We start from the raw sequence: 17,618 nt of genomic DNA, 5'->3' as shown, positions 1-17,618 counted from the left end.
GCCGGGCAAAGAGGTGATGCTCCGCTTTCACTATATCTGATTCATTCATTCATCCTGCCTGTCAACCACAAGGAAATCTTTGAAAAAGGATAGTCACAATTACTTCCAAAAAGATAATCACAAATAAGCTTGTCCAGCAGAATAATAGGCTATTAACCTGTGAGACATCAGAAGTGTAAATTGAGGTGACTTTTTTTAATACATTTTCCTCTAAAAATTCTGTTTTTATAACATTCTTGACATACAACCAAAAGGTTTACTGTACTTGTTATATTACGTGTATGTTCCACAAGTTAGGCTGCAATATCATTCAGACATGTGGTAAAGGGGTATTTCACAACATTTTAATAGACAACACCAACCAGAATCAACCAGAGATTTCAGTCAGAGATTAGCTGATTGGAAGCTAGAAAAGCAGATCTTTTCACTGACCAGTGAATGTCCCACACATAAGCACTAAAAGGGGAGCTGACAAGATCTGTGGTTTGGATGATTTTACTTTGGGAACAAGACTCGGTTAGCTACATTCAGGATCACTGAGGAGTTTAAAAATGGAGGCAAAGGAGGCAGAAAAGCTGTAAGAAGACTTTGAGAAGAAAAGTTTACTTTCTATTTTCTAGCTACTGTTTGTTCAGAAACTGACAAAGAGAGTTCAGGAAAAAATATGAATATAAATTCACAGAGGTGGTTCTCTGCTTGTAAACTACTATATTTCAATCTTTTGTAGACTCATGTTTGATCATTTATTGTCTATTTTGCGGTCTATTTCGTAAAAGGAGTGAATGAAATAAACTTCTATCTAGTGGTGTTATTTTTATGGGTATTTATGTCCCACAATCTGTGAAGCAGAGAGACACAGCTCTAAAACTATTTTTTTAAAGTCTTTGGTCTTTGTTTTACTTTACTATAAAACGTTTGCCAAACCACTTTAATTCAGAATGTTGGTGTAAAGTATTTTGCTGTTATTCATAGTTCTACAATGACATTAGAATCAGCTAAAATTTGTATTACCAAATTGGTGATCAGATTCCAGTCACAAAATTTCTTATTAGTGCAAGCTTATTCGAAAACTTAGATTTTCTTTTCTTAAAAATTGTGGAAGACAAAGTTTTATTTTAGTAACTAATACAACAATAAAAGAAATAAAAAAAAAAGAATCAATTAGTTGGACAAACAAATCAAGTTGTACTGTGCTGAATAAAAGATAAAGCATGTCGGTTCAATATGAATAAATTTAAAAGGTAATTTTCGATAGAAATTTTAATTTATCTCTCATCTGAAAAACAGATGTCTATTCTTTAGTCATGTGTTTGACTGAAGCTGAAACATTTACCCTCCACAAATTTTGTTTTTGTTTACACTTCTGGTGACATTTCAATACAAAACATTTACCCAATTACCAAAATCTTTTATATATTTATATTCAAAATGTCTTCACAAAGAACAAAATGGAAGTAATTTTTTTGTTTATGTACACAACTAAAGCTGATCTCTTCATTTGTTATAAACCATATCCTCTACAAACCATGATACAACGCCATGCGGAAGCTGGCTTGTCATTCAGCATTGTGGCATTTTATTTTTTCAGCATTTGAACCAACTTCAAACTCATTTTCTGAACTATTTTTCTATATTTTCTTTTAAAGGGTTAAACATAATTTTTAAAATGATGTGTATGGTATCAAAATCAGTTTAAAGAACTGATCTAAGCAGGGCTTGAGACCAAGAGAGATGTAAAAAAAGTTTGACAGAAACTTGCTTGACTTGTTTATATTCATATAAAATTACTTCATTTTATAAATATGTTAATTTATCGACAGACTCTCTATATAACAAAACAATTAAATGTAAACTCAAATATTTTTCATCCCCTTTTTGCTTTGCTTCTTTTTTAGCCAAACCTGGAAAACATAAGTTTTCAAGAACCTTTCTTTGAGAAACAGTACAAAAGATTACAAAGATGACTCCCAGGTTCTAAAGTCTTTGAAAAAGTCACACTCCCAGAGATTATTGCAGTTGAATAATAATAAAAATTGGATTATTTTGCTGCATGTGAACAAATCCATCAGGTTTAACAGTGAATAACGCATGCAAGCTTGCATATGCTGAGTTGGGTGCATTCTACGCAAAGTAGAATCACTTTTCACTGCACTCTTGTCGCCCCACACAAGTACTCTCTGCAGCCCACTTCCCCCTCTCCCAACCAGCATTATATATACATGTACGCCATGCATCCAGTCTGAATTGCATCTATTCAACTGATAGCCGCCAAATCGATTGCATTCCAAATTCATATATATCTTTTTTTTTGCAAGCTTAATGCGATGCAGCCAGCAGAGCCCCTGTATTCAGCCCTCCCTTTTTTTTTTTTTTTTAGGAGGGAGGCAGTGGACCGTGGCGTATTCCAGAGACAGGGTAACGAAGGCTTGGTGAATAGTGGGGTTTGAGGGGGGGGATTATGTCTGCCAATCAGAGGGCTGGGGATGGGAGGCCTGTGCGTGTCAGGGAAACAATGTCTAATCCTTCCTAAGCAGCGGTCTCCTCTGCAGCAGAGGGATGAAATTGGGATGAAGGCACGACCAGACACAACAGGTAACACGTCCCTGTCGAATTAAAATGCTGCAAGCAGTTTGGGCCGGGGGCTTTATGGTATGATAAGCAGCTGTGAGGCGTGTGGAAAAAAGGGGGTATTAATGTGCAGAGTGATTTTTGTGCAACAAATAATAGCTGAACAAAAGAGGTCTTAAATGGGAGAGCAAATTGTGTTTTTGCTCAGGAACTAAATTTAAAACAGGGAGAGCGGAGCATTTTGTTTTTCCTGCTAGGCAAATAATTTATCATTCTGAAAAAAAAATGAAAAAAAGGGGAAAACTGGTAAACAGCAAAGAGCCTGCAGCAAATTATCTATTTCTCAAGATGGGTAAAGTCCACTGGAAGAAAGAACATATTCTAATTTGTTCATGTTATAACCTCACACTGCAAATGTCCATGTATTTCTTTGGTGTTTTATGTGGCGAACTAACAGAAAATAATCCTTAATTGTGAAGTGGAACATAAACAATGGATGGTTTTTATAATTAAAGCTGAAATTAAATCTAAAAAAACAGTGGTGTACATTTGTATTCAGCTTCTCTGAGTCAATACTTTGTAGAACCACCTATCACAGCTGCAAATCTTTTAGGGTTTGTCTCTACCACATTTGCTCATTTTAAAAATTAAGCTTTGAACGTTCTTTGCAAAATAGTTCAAGTTCAGTCGGATAGTTTAGAGAGTTTCTTTTTTTTTTTTTTTTTTACCTTTTGGATCAGATTCTGAGTGGGATTTAGGTCTCAGCCATTTTAGCCCAGACTAGCTTTCCAGTCCCTGCTGAAAGAAAGTATCCCCACAGCATGCTGCTGTCACTCCCATGCATCACCACAGGAATGGTGTTTTTAAGTTGCTGTGCAGTATCAGTGGTGTCAGACTAGGCTGAATATGTCTGCAGACCACAGTTTTCACATTTGTATTTGTAAAAATGTTTTCCTTCCATTTCACAATGATGCACTACTTGGTGTTGTTTCTTTTACACAAAATCCTAATAATATGCAAACAGGTTTGCTGTAGCTACATGTCAAAGAATGACAAAATAATGAAAGTGTGAAAAAATTCAAGAGGCATGAACATTTCTGCGCAGGGAACTGTAATAAGAGCAAGAAAAAGCAACTCAAGCCTGTTTGTCCACAAACTTGGTGAGTCTACTGCGCTGTCCGTGGTGCTGAAACAGCCTAATGCTGCACTGTTTAGTGCTAGAAAAGCCACACGCTGCTTTTCTATTATCATTTTCCGATATTTTTAACCACTCAGAATATAAAAAGTGCCAGTTACAGCACCACAGAGCAGCTGAAACAGGAAAAAGGAAAGAAGATGCAAATCGTCAGACACTAGAGGCGTGCCGAAGTGTCAAAAGAAAAAACGGAAAAAAAAGACACACCCAGCAGATGAGTCAGCACATCCAATTTCAATTCAGAAGTTTGAAGTCATTATGCAAGTCTCAAGTTGGGCTGCGCTGTGGGGTGCAACATTTATTCTGAAAGAATTTGAGTGCGGGTGTATGCGTGTGTGTGAGAATGAGGTGATCGAGTCTAAAGAAACAAAACAAAAAATAGGAGAGAGAAAAACACCCCAGTAAGCTTTGGAGAGTTCAGTATTCATCATCTAGCTTTGCACGATGTGAGAGGAGAGGAGAGCAGAGATGAGGAGGGGAAATATAGGTCTGAGATCAGCGATAACAAGGCAATCTCACACATGGTTTCACGTTAAGATGACGGGAGAATTTCAAAGAAGAGCCCCCTCTATAGGACACCTCCATGTCAATCACAGCATGGAGAGAGAAGCAAAGGTCCCAGTGTGTCTTTTTATTATTATTATTATTATTATTATTATTATTATTATTATTACTTTCTCTATAGTCTAATCCTTGCACTGCTGCAGTGAAGAAACAAGGCTTAATAATAACAACAGCTCCTAGAAATTATTCACTGCGGCTCCTTTTGTTATTTGCACAGCTAAATGCTTTTCTATTGTCAGTGTTTTCAAAGGGGGCTTCACAAACAAGCCTTGACAAGTGCAACAAAACCCATCTATTACCACCAAATACGAGGCATTACTCAGATTCCCTCTCATTCATTACAGCCTCCCAGTATAAAAGCCAGACATGCAGTGTGATGAATGCTTTCTCCATTAATGGAAACACTGCGAGGCATCTATCCATCTCCTCTATCAAGCTGTTTTTTTTTCTTTTTTCCCCTGAATGAAAGTTGAACAAAATTAAAACTGTCCTCTGTGTGTTTGTGAGAGCTTTCTCATTTAGGAGAAAAACAGGAATAAAATATGCACAAATGAACACGTTATTTTTTAAAAAACATCAGGAAAATCAGATAGGTGTCGAGATTTAATTTTCTGTCGCTCTCATCTCAGGAGGCGACGCCTGGACTGAGATGCAGCGGCACAGGTGGAAACACGATGAGCGGAAGGTGAAAATTACAAGGAGCAATAGAGCTGGATGGAGTGATAACTTGAGAGAAAGATGAAGAAAGTTGGTGGAAGGAGGCAACAGGGCCAAGATAAAAACAAGAGGCAAAATAAAAACAGCAGGAAGAGAAATGAAAGAATAAACAACGAAAACAGGATTCTTCAAATAACAAAGTGAGACTAGATCTCGACTGTAGAAATAAAGTAGAGATGCATTCATGAGAACTTAACGTGAGAAAAATCAATCTAATCTTGAGGGATCTCAACATGGTCCCTCAAATATATTTAACACTAAAGAAAATCAGGACATTATTTCCATCTGATTTGGACTTTTAAAAAAATAATCTATCATTATTAGAATGAGATTCTTATAACTTAATTACCTCAAATAAAAATAATACTTTTAAACATTTTACAGCAAAACCATAGAACGAATCTATTTGCTTTTATTTAGAAAAGCAAATATTATTCCTAGTTCTACAATAACAACATAAGATAATTAATATCAAAATATTGTATTTTAAAATGTATTAATACGTTAACTCTGATACATAGACATAAGCAAAAACATTTAGAGAGTAACACAGCAAGCTAATATTTGGTGCTTAATTAGTCAGGCTATCTGCTCAATTAGTCAACCTGTAGTCAGTCGTTTCTAAAATATTATGAATCTATGAGCAAAGTGTGGAGCTAATTTAGTTTCCACATCGTGATTGTCTTGACTTGAATATTTCAAAATAAAAATTTTTTTAATATAACTTTTGATAAGAACCAGAAAATTAGAAAACACTTATTTCAGTCAGCTGATTGGCAGTGTGCAGCAACATGTGGGGGAAGGAAGAACTGCATAACTCTATGCTCCAAATAAGTAGAGAAAACTTCATTCACTTTCTCTGGCATCTCATTGACAGGGAGTTGAAAAGTAGAAACAGAATGATGGCAGCAGAGTTGTGAAACCTGAACCACATCCTATTTAGCCACCACTTTTATATCCTCTCATGCAGACTTTCCCTGTGCATGGACTCTCCTTCTCTTTTTTCCCATGACTACTGAGCAGTGCTTTATCAGTGTTAAAGGAGGAAACCTGCTTTGTCATTTAATTTTCACTGCTCCTTTCAGTTTTCACTCATGTCCTGTACTTATAGTAAGGATTTTGCCAATTCTGAAATCGATTTCTCACCAACCTGTGTCATCACATCCTTGCTCTGCATGTCAGATTTATGCTCGGTGGCTTGATGCTATTAGCGGGTTTTCCAAGGGTAGATAACATTTTACCAAATGCCATTACATGATCGACTCAGCTGGACAGTATTGTATTGTAAATTGGACTGTATGAGACGGAATCTCAGTATGATTAAATTATACTTGAACAAATTTGATTCATTTAATTATATTTGTCTTTCATCTTTATTTGAACTGGACCTGCATGCCTTGTAAAGGGCTTTAAGATTATGTAAAAATAAACTGAACTGAAAGTTTGACTTTGGGTTAAAGTTGACCACATCTCACACCCAAGAATATCATTTTCAGGGATTTCCGCCTCAGACTCCAGTCTCCTTCCTCGACACTGTTTTTGTCCCATAAATCGTCACTGAGATGTTGTCAGCCTTACCAAAATCATGTGACCTGTGGAGATATCCATGTTGGACGGCACCGGCTCCTCACACCAGGAGGAGGTGCTGCTGCGCGTCGATGGGCTGGCCACGGGGCCGTCGCTGAACTGGGACGACACGCTGTTGAGGCGAGAGTGACGCAGGGTCTCTGGCCGCTCCACGCGCTCCGACGTCCTGATCGCCATGCGCTGGCGGCACAGTTCCTGTAGGGGGAGGGATTACAGAGCATGACGTGGAAAGACTGAGTAATCAGGAATTTTTTTTTTCCCTTGGAAGCTGTCATGTATTTCATATCCCTGTCATACACGTAACAATTGCTGGTGTATTTTACATGCTTATCCTTATGCTGTGAGGAGCCGACTTCTATAAATACACCTCGTAAAATCCTGTATCTCTGCTCACTTGTCTGTAGATTAATGGCTTATCCCTGTGGATTATAAAGATTATACTAATTATGTCAAAAATACACGAGCTGAAGAAGCTTGCGCCTTTTCAAGTATAAATGCTGCACCTTAATACCACACAATGACTTTCTCGCTCTCTCTCTTTCTCCCATTTTTCAAGAATGGGCCCAAAACTGCATTTACATCACACATTTCCATCTACAGAGAGTGTATTATTTCTGCAAATAGGAGCATTTAGACTCCTATTTGGCCAGAATAGACAGATACTGGGGAAAATCAATTTGTATCAACTAACTCACTGAAGGGGCAAGAAAATCTATGGGAGTGGCCCTTTTCCTCCAAACATAGAAATACATAGGCAGAATTCAACCATCAGTCAGACTGTACAAAATATAAATATCTCACAGCAAAGCAGTGCTGCCTCCAGAAAGCTTTTCAACTGGATGGCCAGACGGTGTCCACTGATCAACTTGTAGTGGCGCCCCACCCCCCAAAAAGCTTATATTTTATAAACTAGTTTATTTAGGACATTTATTTGTGGTTGTCATGAATAAATACATAAATAAATATTATGTGTGGGATGTCATCCACACAAGTCTTTTTTAATCAAACTATTCAACTTACTTCTCTAAATGAATTACTACAATTGAACCTTCATGCTTAGTTCTACAGTTAGGTATATATATATACACACACACACACACACACACACACACACACACACACACACACACACACACACACACACACACACACACACACACACACAGTTGAAATGTAAAATCTGGATATGAAAATGCAAAAAATATATGAGATTTGCAAATAAAATAATAATAAAAAACAAAAACAAATTACAGCTTTTTCCCTGCTCTTTGATTCATGCTTTAAGAAAATGAAGGATGCCATGCTGTTGTGTCAGGGGAGTGTCAGCAAATTCACAAGTGTGGCCAAAGGAGAGGCACTTCTAACTATAGGGTGAAGCACTAAACTAAAAATTACAGCAACAATTTTGGAGTTTTATAAGGTTGTGGTTATATTTAGAGGTTTGGGTGGGACACACCTAAAGGTGATAAATATGACGTGATGCTCATTTTAGGCATATTGCAAAGTCTGTTCTGTGTTGCCCCTTGCCTTTCTTTGGTCCCATCATTGCAGAAAACCAAATAAATAATTAAAACAAAAGTCATCTAATGCTTTATTCTGATTAATATCTGAATGTTTCCCGCTAAAAGCCCCACACCTCTCCTAATGACTCAGCTCTTCTCCCATCATGCCTCGGTGCCTACATTAGCTCCCTGTAGCACAGCATCATAAAACTGTGTGCAATCTTCCGGCTCTGTTTTCCCCCTGCTTCTTTCCTCGAGCTGTGATCTCGTTTGATATTTGCATTTGGAATTCATAATCTGCGAAGCCCACCATGTTTGAATTTTTTTTGTTCTTTTTTTTGAGGAGGCAAAGCAGCTCCTTTTCTCTCCACAAAATTAATTTTCACACCCAATTAATAACGACGAGGACAGCACAGGCCAGAGAAAATGCCTCATGAAAGCGCACGCTATCTCATGATGAATCGCAGTGATATTTCCCTTTAGAGCACAGCGTCTCCTCCTCCTTCTCCTATTCCTAAGCTCCTGGTTTTGGATCAGCTTTTCCACCATCAGACTTTAATGATTACAGCCATCAAATGGTGCCCAGGGCCCTGGCCTTGGGGTAGCGTCCAGGTCCACCTCATAACTCATCCCACCTCTCAGCGTCTCTGTAAAAGCACCAGTGCTGTGCTGCTGGAGCTGACAAATTTTTTTTTCCACAGAAGAAGAAAAAGGAGCATACAGTCAGTTCCAGTGGAGAGACAAAGAGGAGCACAGGTCATAGGATTACAGGTTCACTGCTGCCCCCGCTTTTTAGATTACTAACGAGAAGAAAAACAAGCCAAATCACAAGCAGGGACTCGACACAGGAATCATTCAAAAATTTTATATTTCTTCTGCTGGACTATTAGAATCCTTGCAGTTTTAACATTGTAGTTAAACATTACATAAACATTAAATAATCCCATTTGCAATAAATCAGAGAAAGTCGGTTGCAATGTTAATATTACCTACCTAACTATAGTGATATTTAATTGAATATCCTTTTTTAAAATATATTGTGAAGAAGAAACCACCCTGTATAAAGCCTGAGCACCAATCTCAGAGCCAGCAGGAAATACACACTAACAGAGCTCAAATTTAATAATTGTGAGGCAAAGTGTGATTTCCCATTCATGCTAATTTCTCTTCTTTCCAGTAAAAGTCATCTGGGGTCGTAAGTGTTAACACGTTCTCAGAGCAGCCCTGCAGAAGCCTGATTAAACATTGAAAATGTTAACTCGACATGTGGATAAATGTGTTCGGAGTGGCATGCTGGGCACAGCTGAGTCCCAACCCTGCAAAAATCAATACGGAGCAGACCGCCTGCTGCTTTGGAGGAACAGTGGGAATAGGTCAGGGTGGAGGCACGTTTCCGATCGCATGCGTTCAGGTTCACACACACAATTCTCCTCAAAAAGGTAGGCAGAAAACATTGGATGGAGATCAATTCGGATGATCTCAAATACAGATGGAGGTCTCCAAACACACTTTCATAGAATAATTCATTCTACATGAACACAGTGTGTTTTCCACCAATGGCAGAGAGCAGAATGGTTAGTCTGGCGTCTGATTGGCTGGCAGCACAGAGAAGGGGCTGGGACTAACCTGATAGGCTGCGGTGGCGTCATGGCTGGTGTCAGTCCCGAGGCTTGCCAGCTTCTCCTTCATGTGGAGGTGTGAGCGCTGGCGGATGCAGAAGAAGGTGGTGGACACGGCCAGCGCCACCAGGATGAAGAGCATGCAGAGGACGGAGAGCAGCAGGAACTGGCCAGACTCCACCCTGGTCTCTTTCACCACGGGGATCTGGGTCAGGCTGCCCCTCTGGAGAACAGACACAGAGAGAACATGCTGTCAGAACAGTAAACTATGCTTCTCTGACTTTCTTTACATGGATGCAGTCCCTCCATGTCAGGAGAGAATTTTTTATTTTCACCTGGAAGCTTGTTTTGACTTTCAAATACAGAATATCTGGTTCCACTCATTAGACATCCCTGATAGCCACCTCATTATTTGCATTCAGGCTCAGTCAGCCCCCATTACCAACCTCTGCCCAGTGCTGTCTCTTGTCTGAGTCCCACTACAGATATTTACAACCCCATTTAGTGCTGGCATGAGCCACCCTGGCACTGTGCAGCTGCAGGATGCTGGGATACGAAAAGCTTGTGCTTAATTAGCTCTTCTGGTCCAGAGTTGGCTGGATTAGGCTCTGAGCAAAGCAGGGCTGAGGGGACACACAGGTAGGCTAAAGTGCATCCACCAGCAGAAGAATGAAGAAGCTTTCAAATAAAATCTGAACGCCAATACAGCCAGAAAGATATATTTGTGGGAACTATGGCACTTTAAACATAAAGGCCATACTTTGTAATAGCGAGATCAGGCTTTTCCTGACAGATACCAAGTTGTTGTTTACTGAGGTCTGCCAGGGGCTAGAACAAGGTCAGAAAGACTCGATCAAACAAAAACATGTGTTTCAGCTTCTGTGATAGAGGTAGTCATATTAGACTCCAACAAATAATGATGGTTTCGCAAGGTTATTCCACCTCTATTTTCTGAAAAACTTTTTTTTTTTTTTAGTTTGAATGCATTGGGGAAAAGATCACACATTTCTGTTCAATTGGCCTCCTTATCAGGGATCACAGCAAAATAATAAAAAATCGAAAAGTCAGATCTTTGGCCGATTGATTGGTGCCTTTCTAATTGTCATCATAAACTCCCTTGAGGGGCTTGATAGCCAACAGCAGCTGTTAGCAGCAATTTCAATTCAGTTTAATTCCATTTTAGTTTATTTTGAACATGTAACAGCTTACATGTTGGAAGAAAAACAAAGTCAAAAAAGTAAAATTAATAATAAAAAAGAGAAATATATCACAAAACAGACCTAACTTCATCCAATAGTGGAAATTGCCCATTTAAGGAAGAGTTGGCCCAAGATATAAGCAAACTAAGCTGCTCTTTTTTTTTTTTTTACTTTACTTTACTTTGACTTCATATGACCAGCTGACTTTGATTTAATGGGGTAGCTTTAATATAGATTTGAATTGCAATATATGTATCTGGATCTGAATGTGACTGTAACCATGAATTGTATCAGAATAAACTGGTTTTATTTGGACTGAATTTGACCTGAACCACATTTTGTATGGCTGCATTTGATTCTAACCTTTTGGTAACTGTTCCTGTAATTTAGGGCTGGTAAAATGAACTGAACTGAACTAAAATTCCTTACATTCTTAGTTCTTTACAGAATTTAAAAAGGACTGAGACATGTAACAAAAGTTTATTATTATTTTTTGATAGCGATAGTAGGTTCATATTCCACAGAAAATTTGTGAATTAGAAGATTATCCTCATTTGCACTTTCCAGCATAACCTTAACCTTCATGAAATCTTTATTTGACGTGTAAATCAGTCATGAAAGTACAAGGTGTTGGTTTATGAAGTAACAGATGAAAAATGGTGTGAATTCTTAGTTTGATGTATTTGAACAACAGGGAAAAAAACAAAGTTTTTAGACTCAATTGACAAGAACATTATTGGCCAGCAGTAATTTCTTGAAGCAATATTAAGAAGTGGTTGATTAGAGCAGGGCCAAAAGAAAGCAGAGTAAATCTAAGCTGCTACTTGTCAACCCCCAGACCATTAGGGGGCACTGAAGACTTCTACTGTAGAGTAAGGATGTTAAAATACTGTGTTGTAACATTTGCAAATAATGAACCTACTTTCAGATTTTGATTTGAAATTTTATAACAGATCATATTTTTTCAATCTTTAATGACATTTTAAATTAATTATGTATTTTAAATAGCATATGAGAGTTACTAAATTGAACTGAAAGGAAACACATGGATATGAGTTGAATTTGGGCCAAAATTTAAATGACTTCACATTCAGACAAACTGTTTGTTTGTCACTTTCAGGTGACATTTGCTCTAATTTGGTGCTATTTAAATTAACTAAATAGATCGGAATCAAATTAAAATGGCTTTAAATATTTATAATTAAAAATGTAAAAAAAACTACCAAAAATTTAAATTTAGTTTTAACATTATGACAAGAGTCATCATGTGATGCAGTAGCATATTGTTCATTAATATTTTTCTTATCCTTGTGTGTGAGTTTGCTTGTTAGCACAACCAATTAAGCTGCTTGCTCACTTCAGACGTCCTTGCATTTTCACGTAGGACTAAGAAACAGTCTTATCTTCACAATTTATTCACGCAAGTTATTTAATAAATATTGTGGGGTGAGCAATTTGAGGGTCAAGCAAAACAGATTGTGTGATAACGTCAATTTAATTGTGGGCTTACTAGTAAGAGCTGTTACATGCACAGGATGTAAACAGTATTTTTGCTGCTGTGGTGCCTGGTGGGTGATGGGCTTAACTCAAAGTGGGATCCTAGATTATATTCTGCTAAAGGCCACATTAGAGATGCACCAATCTATCGGGCAGAGATCAGAATCCTTAATTGGTTCTGACTGGTGGTCAGCAGGTCAAAAATAGGATTTTTCTCAACCCCCTGCTCATTAAATACATAAAAAAAGAATTTCCACCATTTTGGGATATGTAAACAAATCAACCAATAACACATGTTTTAACGCACTATTTTTGAGTAAAATAAAAATCAGATAAAGGTTGTTCAGATGAATATATTGGGATAAGAATATATTGGGATAATTCTTAATTCTCTGTAAGATTCAAAAGTACGATATTGTTTTGAATTTTCTCCAACAAAACATTTGTATAAAAGAACCTACAGAACATGTCATGAGTTATCATCCTTAAAATAAACATGTCAGGATTGTTTGTATTTAGAATCAACTAGTCAAACCTAACAGAAACCCAAAAATCAATCAATGCACCATGCGATCTTCCATTCCACATCAAAAGCTCAAAAATCGAGGCTGAATAAGTAAGATTTTCTTCACTGATTGCAAAGCGTCCTGTCGAGCCAGATTTCAAAATAGGAAAGATGCAATTTGCCCAAAACAATTTCCTCCCCATAAATCACTCTTACTGTCTCTGCGATTGACGTGAAAAGAGGAGGTTTCTGAAAAAGCCAGCTATGCACACAATTTTGATCTAATGTTCCCAGCTGCAGAAGCTATGCATCTGCAAAAAGGGCAATATCAATAAACAACGAACACATACATCAGCAGGCTCCTAATTGTCTTCATGTAATACTGAGAGATTGATGTGCTAAAAAAAAAATCTGAAAAAAAAAAAGAAAATGGAGGAGCTTTGACATTTAGCCTGAAGGGGGTCTAATAGGCTTGCTGAAGGATTGCTACAACTTGTTATCATTTCCAGAAATGAGACACTTCTACCTCAGACCAGCAACAATCCGGTTTGACCTTGTGGCTGATAACTGCCAGTGGGATTTAGCAAGACGGCTCTGTTCAGTGTGCTGTGTTGGGCCTGACAGCGTTCGCTGTTGATTGCAAAAGCTGAGGTTCCAGCATGTAGTTTCAATCAGGGATTAAGAGGCTGGAAAACAACAGAGCGCGGGGTTCGAAAAGGCCCGATTGCAGGGGAGAGAAATGGCCTCCATCCAAAGGATTGTCTGTCTCAGTGAGCAGATGAACACAAACTGTTTCCTGTCTCACTGCAAATTCTGACAGAAGTCAAAATCGTATCATGTAAAACTCAATTTTATCTTATGTCCCATCAAATATCATTAGGGTGCTTAAGAACCCAAGTTCCAAATCTCTGGAAGTTAAATTGTTTCTTACATTCATTTTTTCTTTTCTTTTATGAGAATCTTTCCCTTTGATCTCTTATCTTTGGCTATTCTTGAAAAATATTCACCTTGAAACGACTGAAAAGCACCTCCACTGTGGGAGCAAAAAGCCTTGAAATTCAACGGAAGCATAAAAGACTGTTTGAAGGCGGTAATCGTGCTGGAAGAAACGAGGGAGAGACAGAAAGGGGAGAAAAAAAGAGGACAAATAGCTTGTAAAAAGGAGGAGAAAAGATGAGGATAGAATTTAAAATTATGGGCCTGTTTTGCCTTACCCCTGAAAGCTTTTTGGCTTACTCATATTTTTAAATACAATTTACATTTTCTTTTTAAATTTAAAGAAAAACTTTCCACAGGAAAAAAAGCCCTAAAATATCCGATACGTTTTTTAAACTAACTATATTATTTTTAAAAATCTACCCTGGTACTTTTTTCTAATTATTTCATGATCATTATAACAGGCTTATTCTTTTGTAAAATATAATTTTAAGGTTTTCTTCAGAATATTAGAGCATCAAAATATTTAATCTAACGGATTTAAACATACTCTTTATGTGTGATGTGTGTTACATCCAAAAAACGGCTCCCCATTTCAATAACTACCCTCTCCCTCTTCCCTCTATTGAAGTTGCCCCTGTGGAGAATGAGCCAATCTGGGAAAGAGACAAGGGGGCAGATGGATTTCGGTGCTCTGGATTATTCAAATGATAAAGAAAAAGGTCGGGCAGAGACGAGTCACAATTACCCTTAAAATCAAGATTTCCCAACCGCAGCTGCTATTACTGATTAATTATTCCACATGGTTAAAATGGGGACTTTATGTGCTTACAGCAGAGTTTAATAAAATTGATTTTATGCTACTATTTAGTCTCATAGTTTTAATGTTCCATAAAGTCGCACAAATTTTTACAGAAAAAATTTAGAAAATGTCGAGGTGTTTAGGACCTAATTTGAAAAAGATAACGACAGCGGTAGATATTTCAAATGAAATAAAGATTAGCTTTAAACAGGAAATATATGCCAAATTGAAGCATAAAATATTATTTCTGTTGTGCACACAAGATACATTTTAAAAATCACATTTTCTATGTGAGGTTTCTCTCATTTGCAAACTTTCTGAACATGCTGCTGGGCGCTAATGAGGCTGGACCTGCAGAAACTTTGCCTCCAGAACAACATCAGCACTCTCAAAACTCTTCCTTTCTCCTGAAATATAAGCTTTTAGAGGAAGATTAAATATAAAATGAAATGAAGCCGCACGAGAAAGACTCCTAAAATGGTATAAATCTCGCAAAAAACAAAAAATAAAATAAAAATAAATAAACTAAACAAGGTAATCGCAAAACCAAAGTCATCTAACGTCGCGTTTCATGAATTAAGACTGTCAAAAACAGGAGCGATCAGGCGGTGTGTTCGGACAGATTGTTACCTAGTAGATCCATGCCGCCGCGTCACGCAGTGAGCGACTTGACGCCGCGCCTCCGTATTTCCAGCGAGCGCCGGGAACCGCTGACACTCGCCGCAGCTCCGACAAGCGTCTGTGCGCGTCCCAGCTCGGTCCATTTCACCAAAACCTTCCCCCTGCGAGAGCGTCCCATCAATCCCTGCGCCCCCCCCCCCCCCCCCCCCCTCCCCCTACCCACCCCCCACCTCTCAAAAGAGCGCGGCTTCACTTCAACACGTATAGTTGAAGAAAAAAGGAGGAAAGAAAGAAAAGAAAAGAAAAAAAAACACAGAGAAAATAAGAAAAAGGGGAGAAGAATGTTGGATATGCCCGCCTGATTTTCCGAGCTTTGCAAGAATGTGCAGAAGCCCCACTAGTGAGTCCTTTCAGCTCCTCCGTGCCAATGAAAAGAGACGGGGAGGTGGCGGGGTTAGAGGGTTTTTTCTGCCATCATTTAGTTAAGGCTGAGCCCCTCCTTAGATTCAGCAGCTCAGGAGTCCCCCGTCCATTGCACATGTCATATCCACCGGTTGCTATAGCGATGCCTCCACATGTTGTCGACAGTGAGTGTTCAAGGAGCGATGCCTGGCTAATAGGCTTGCGGGCCGAAAGGGCCGATATGAATGGATGCAGGGGCTAGTCGCTCATTTGTTGAGCTACCAGGGGTCTCTGTGTTTGCTGTGTGAATTGCTGTTTTCTCAGGCTCTCCTTTCCCCCCTGTTCTACCTCTCTCTCCCCTCTCTCTACCTCTCTCCCAGGGATTCAGAATAAGGCAGTTCTCTTTTACTTCAAAGTGGGATTTTTTTTTTTTTTTTTTTGCATTCAAAGCTGAAGTGAGCACCATAATAAGAGCCTGCCACACAGTACAGTAGTTGTAAAGTATATGAATGCTACACTGGAGATTAGTTGCTTTCTGAGAAAAAAAAAAAGAAGGAAATTGCCTGGTCCATAATGTAAATCATGCGTAATTGGCTAAGTCTTTTCTGTGCTCTCGCTTCAGATCTGTGAGGCTTAAGAAGAAGAAAGGGTCGAAAATTGCAAGTTTAACAAGCTTTGGAGATAAAACTCCCTAAAAATGCTGTCCCCTTTTTGTTTGTTTGCTTTGCTTTGTCCTGGCAGCTTAGGCAAAGTCTATGGTGGGTCGGGCTGCCATACAATGCCAATCGCAAAAGCCCTGCAAACTCTGATCCACCGGCTCCTCCATGGTCCAACCTCCACCTACGGCCATGAGATATGTGCCATGTGTTAGAAATAGAGTTACTCCTCCTCCACATATATAGAGGAGTCAGTTTGGGGCAGCTCATCTCTTGGAGGCTCTTTGCAGGTTACCCAGGCACGTCCCTCTGGGAAGTCTCCTCAAGGCAGACCCTGAATTTGCTGGAGGAAATGTATATCCCGTTGTATCGTGGGTATGCCTCGGGATTCCTCAGAATAAATGTTAAGAGTTGCTGGGGAGAGGGGCGTCACTGGAGCTGTTGGTTTCAGAAATGCAGGGGAAGGACGGATGGACAACAAAAAAAGGGTGGAAAATGGCAAGTTACAAATTTGGATGGAAAAAGTCCTTTTAACATTTTTTTGTGTATTTGTTTGTAATTTTCTTACAGTTTAGTCATTCTGTATGTTACAGCTGGTTACAGTAAAATGCTGGTTTGAAGGGGAAATCTGATATTTTCCCTGTTGCTTCCTTCAGATCAACGTGGAGAAAAAACGAGGTGATCAACCTCCTTAAACGCTATTCCTATTGTTTATGTTTTGCCCTGGTGGTTTAGGCAAACAGTGCAGTGGCCCTGCACTGCAGAGTCAAATTTCAAATTGAAAACGTAGATATACTTTGCTTGTCCCAAAGGGAAATTAAGAATGAGCTATTTTCCCTGCTGGTCCCTTGACATCTATAATGGTTCAATTAAAAACAGTAACATAAACTATGGGCATAAATCTAGACCCAAAATTTGGTAAAAGTTGCATGGTTGTCATGTAGTGTTGTTGGCAGATTTATTCTACACACAGGGGGAAAATTAGAAATTTCCTCTGTTGTCCCCTTCAGATCTGTGTGGCTCAAGAAAAAGAAGGGGTGGAAAATTGCAACTTTAACAAGTTTGGGAGATAAAACTCACTAAACTGTTATCCCAATTAGCAATCAGGCAGGAGAAAAAGGTGGTGGGGGGGATAGAGAGCCCCCCAAAGCAGAGCAACAGCTGCACTTAACAGGGAGAGAGAGAGAGAGAAAGGGGGATTATGGAGCGCTCAGGGACAGAAAAGGAGAAAGCAAAAGAAAAGGGGCG

General features: G+C 38.8%; 1 protein-coding gene across 1 annotated transcript in view; it reads right to left on the bottom strand.

Annotated features, from left to right (window-relative positions):
• The window catches only part of ptprn2 (protein tyrosine phosphatase, receptor type N2), a 147,087-nt gene that overhangs the window by 24,895 nt on the left and 104,574 nt on the right, over nt 1-17,618 (bottom strand). Inside the window, exons 12-13 of the mRNA XM_005798577.2 lie at nt 9,760-9,975; nt 6,623-6,826 (exon numbers count right to left, since the gene is read on the bottom strand). Coding sequence (XP_005798634.1) covers nt 6,623-6,826; nt 9,760-9,975 — 420 coding nt within the window. The remainder of the gene's footprint in view (nt 1-6,622; nt 6,827-9,759; nt 9,976-17,618) is intronic.

Source organism: Xiphophorus maculatus, chromosome 21, assembly GCF_002775205.1.
Source record: "Xiphophorus maculatus strain JP 163 A chromosome 21, X_maculatus-5.0-male, whole genome shotgun sequence".
In the NCBI taxonomy this organism is placed as follows: Eukaryota; Metazoa; Chordata; class Actinopteri; order Cyprinodontiformes; family Poeciliidae; genus Xiphophorus; species Xiphophorus maculatus.
Note: the sequence above shows the minus strand (reverse complement) of the source record. Positions and strands in the feature narration are given on the sequence as shown.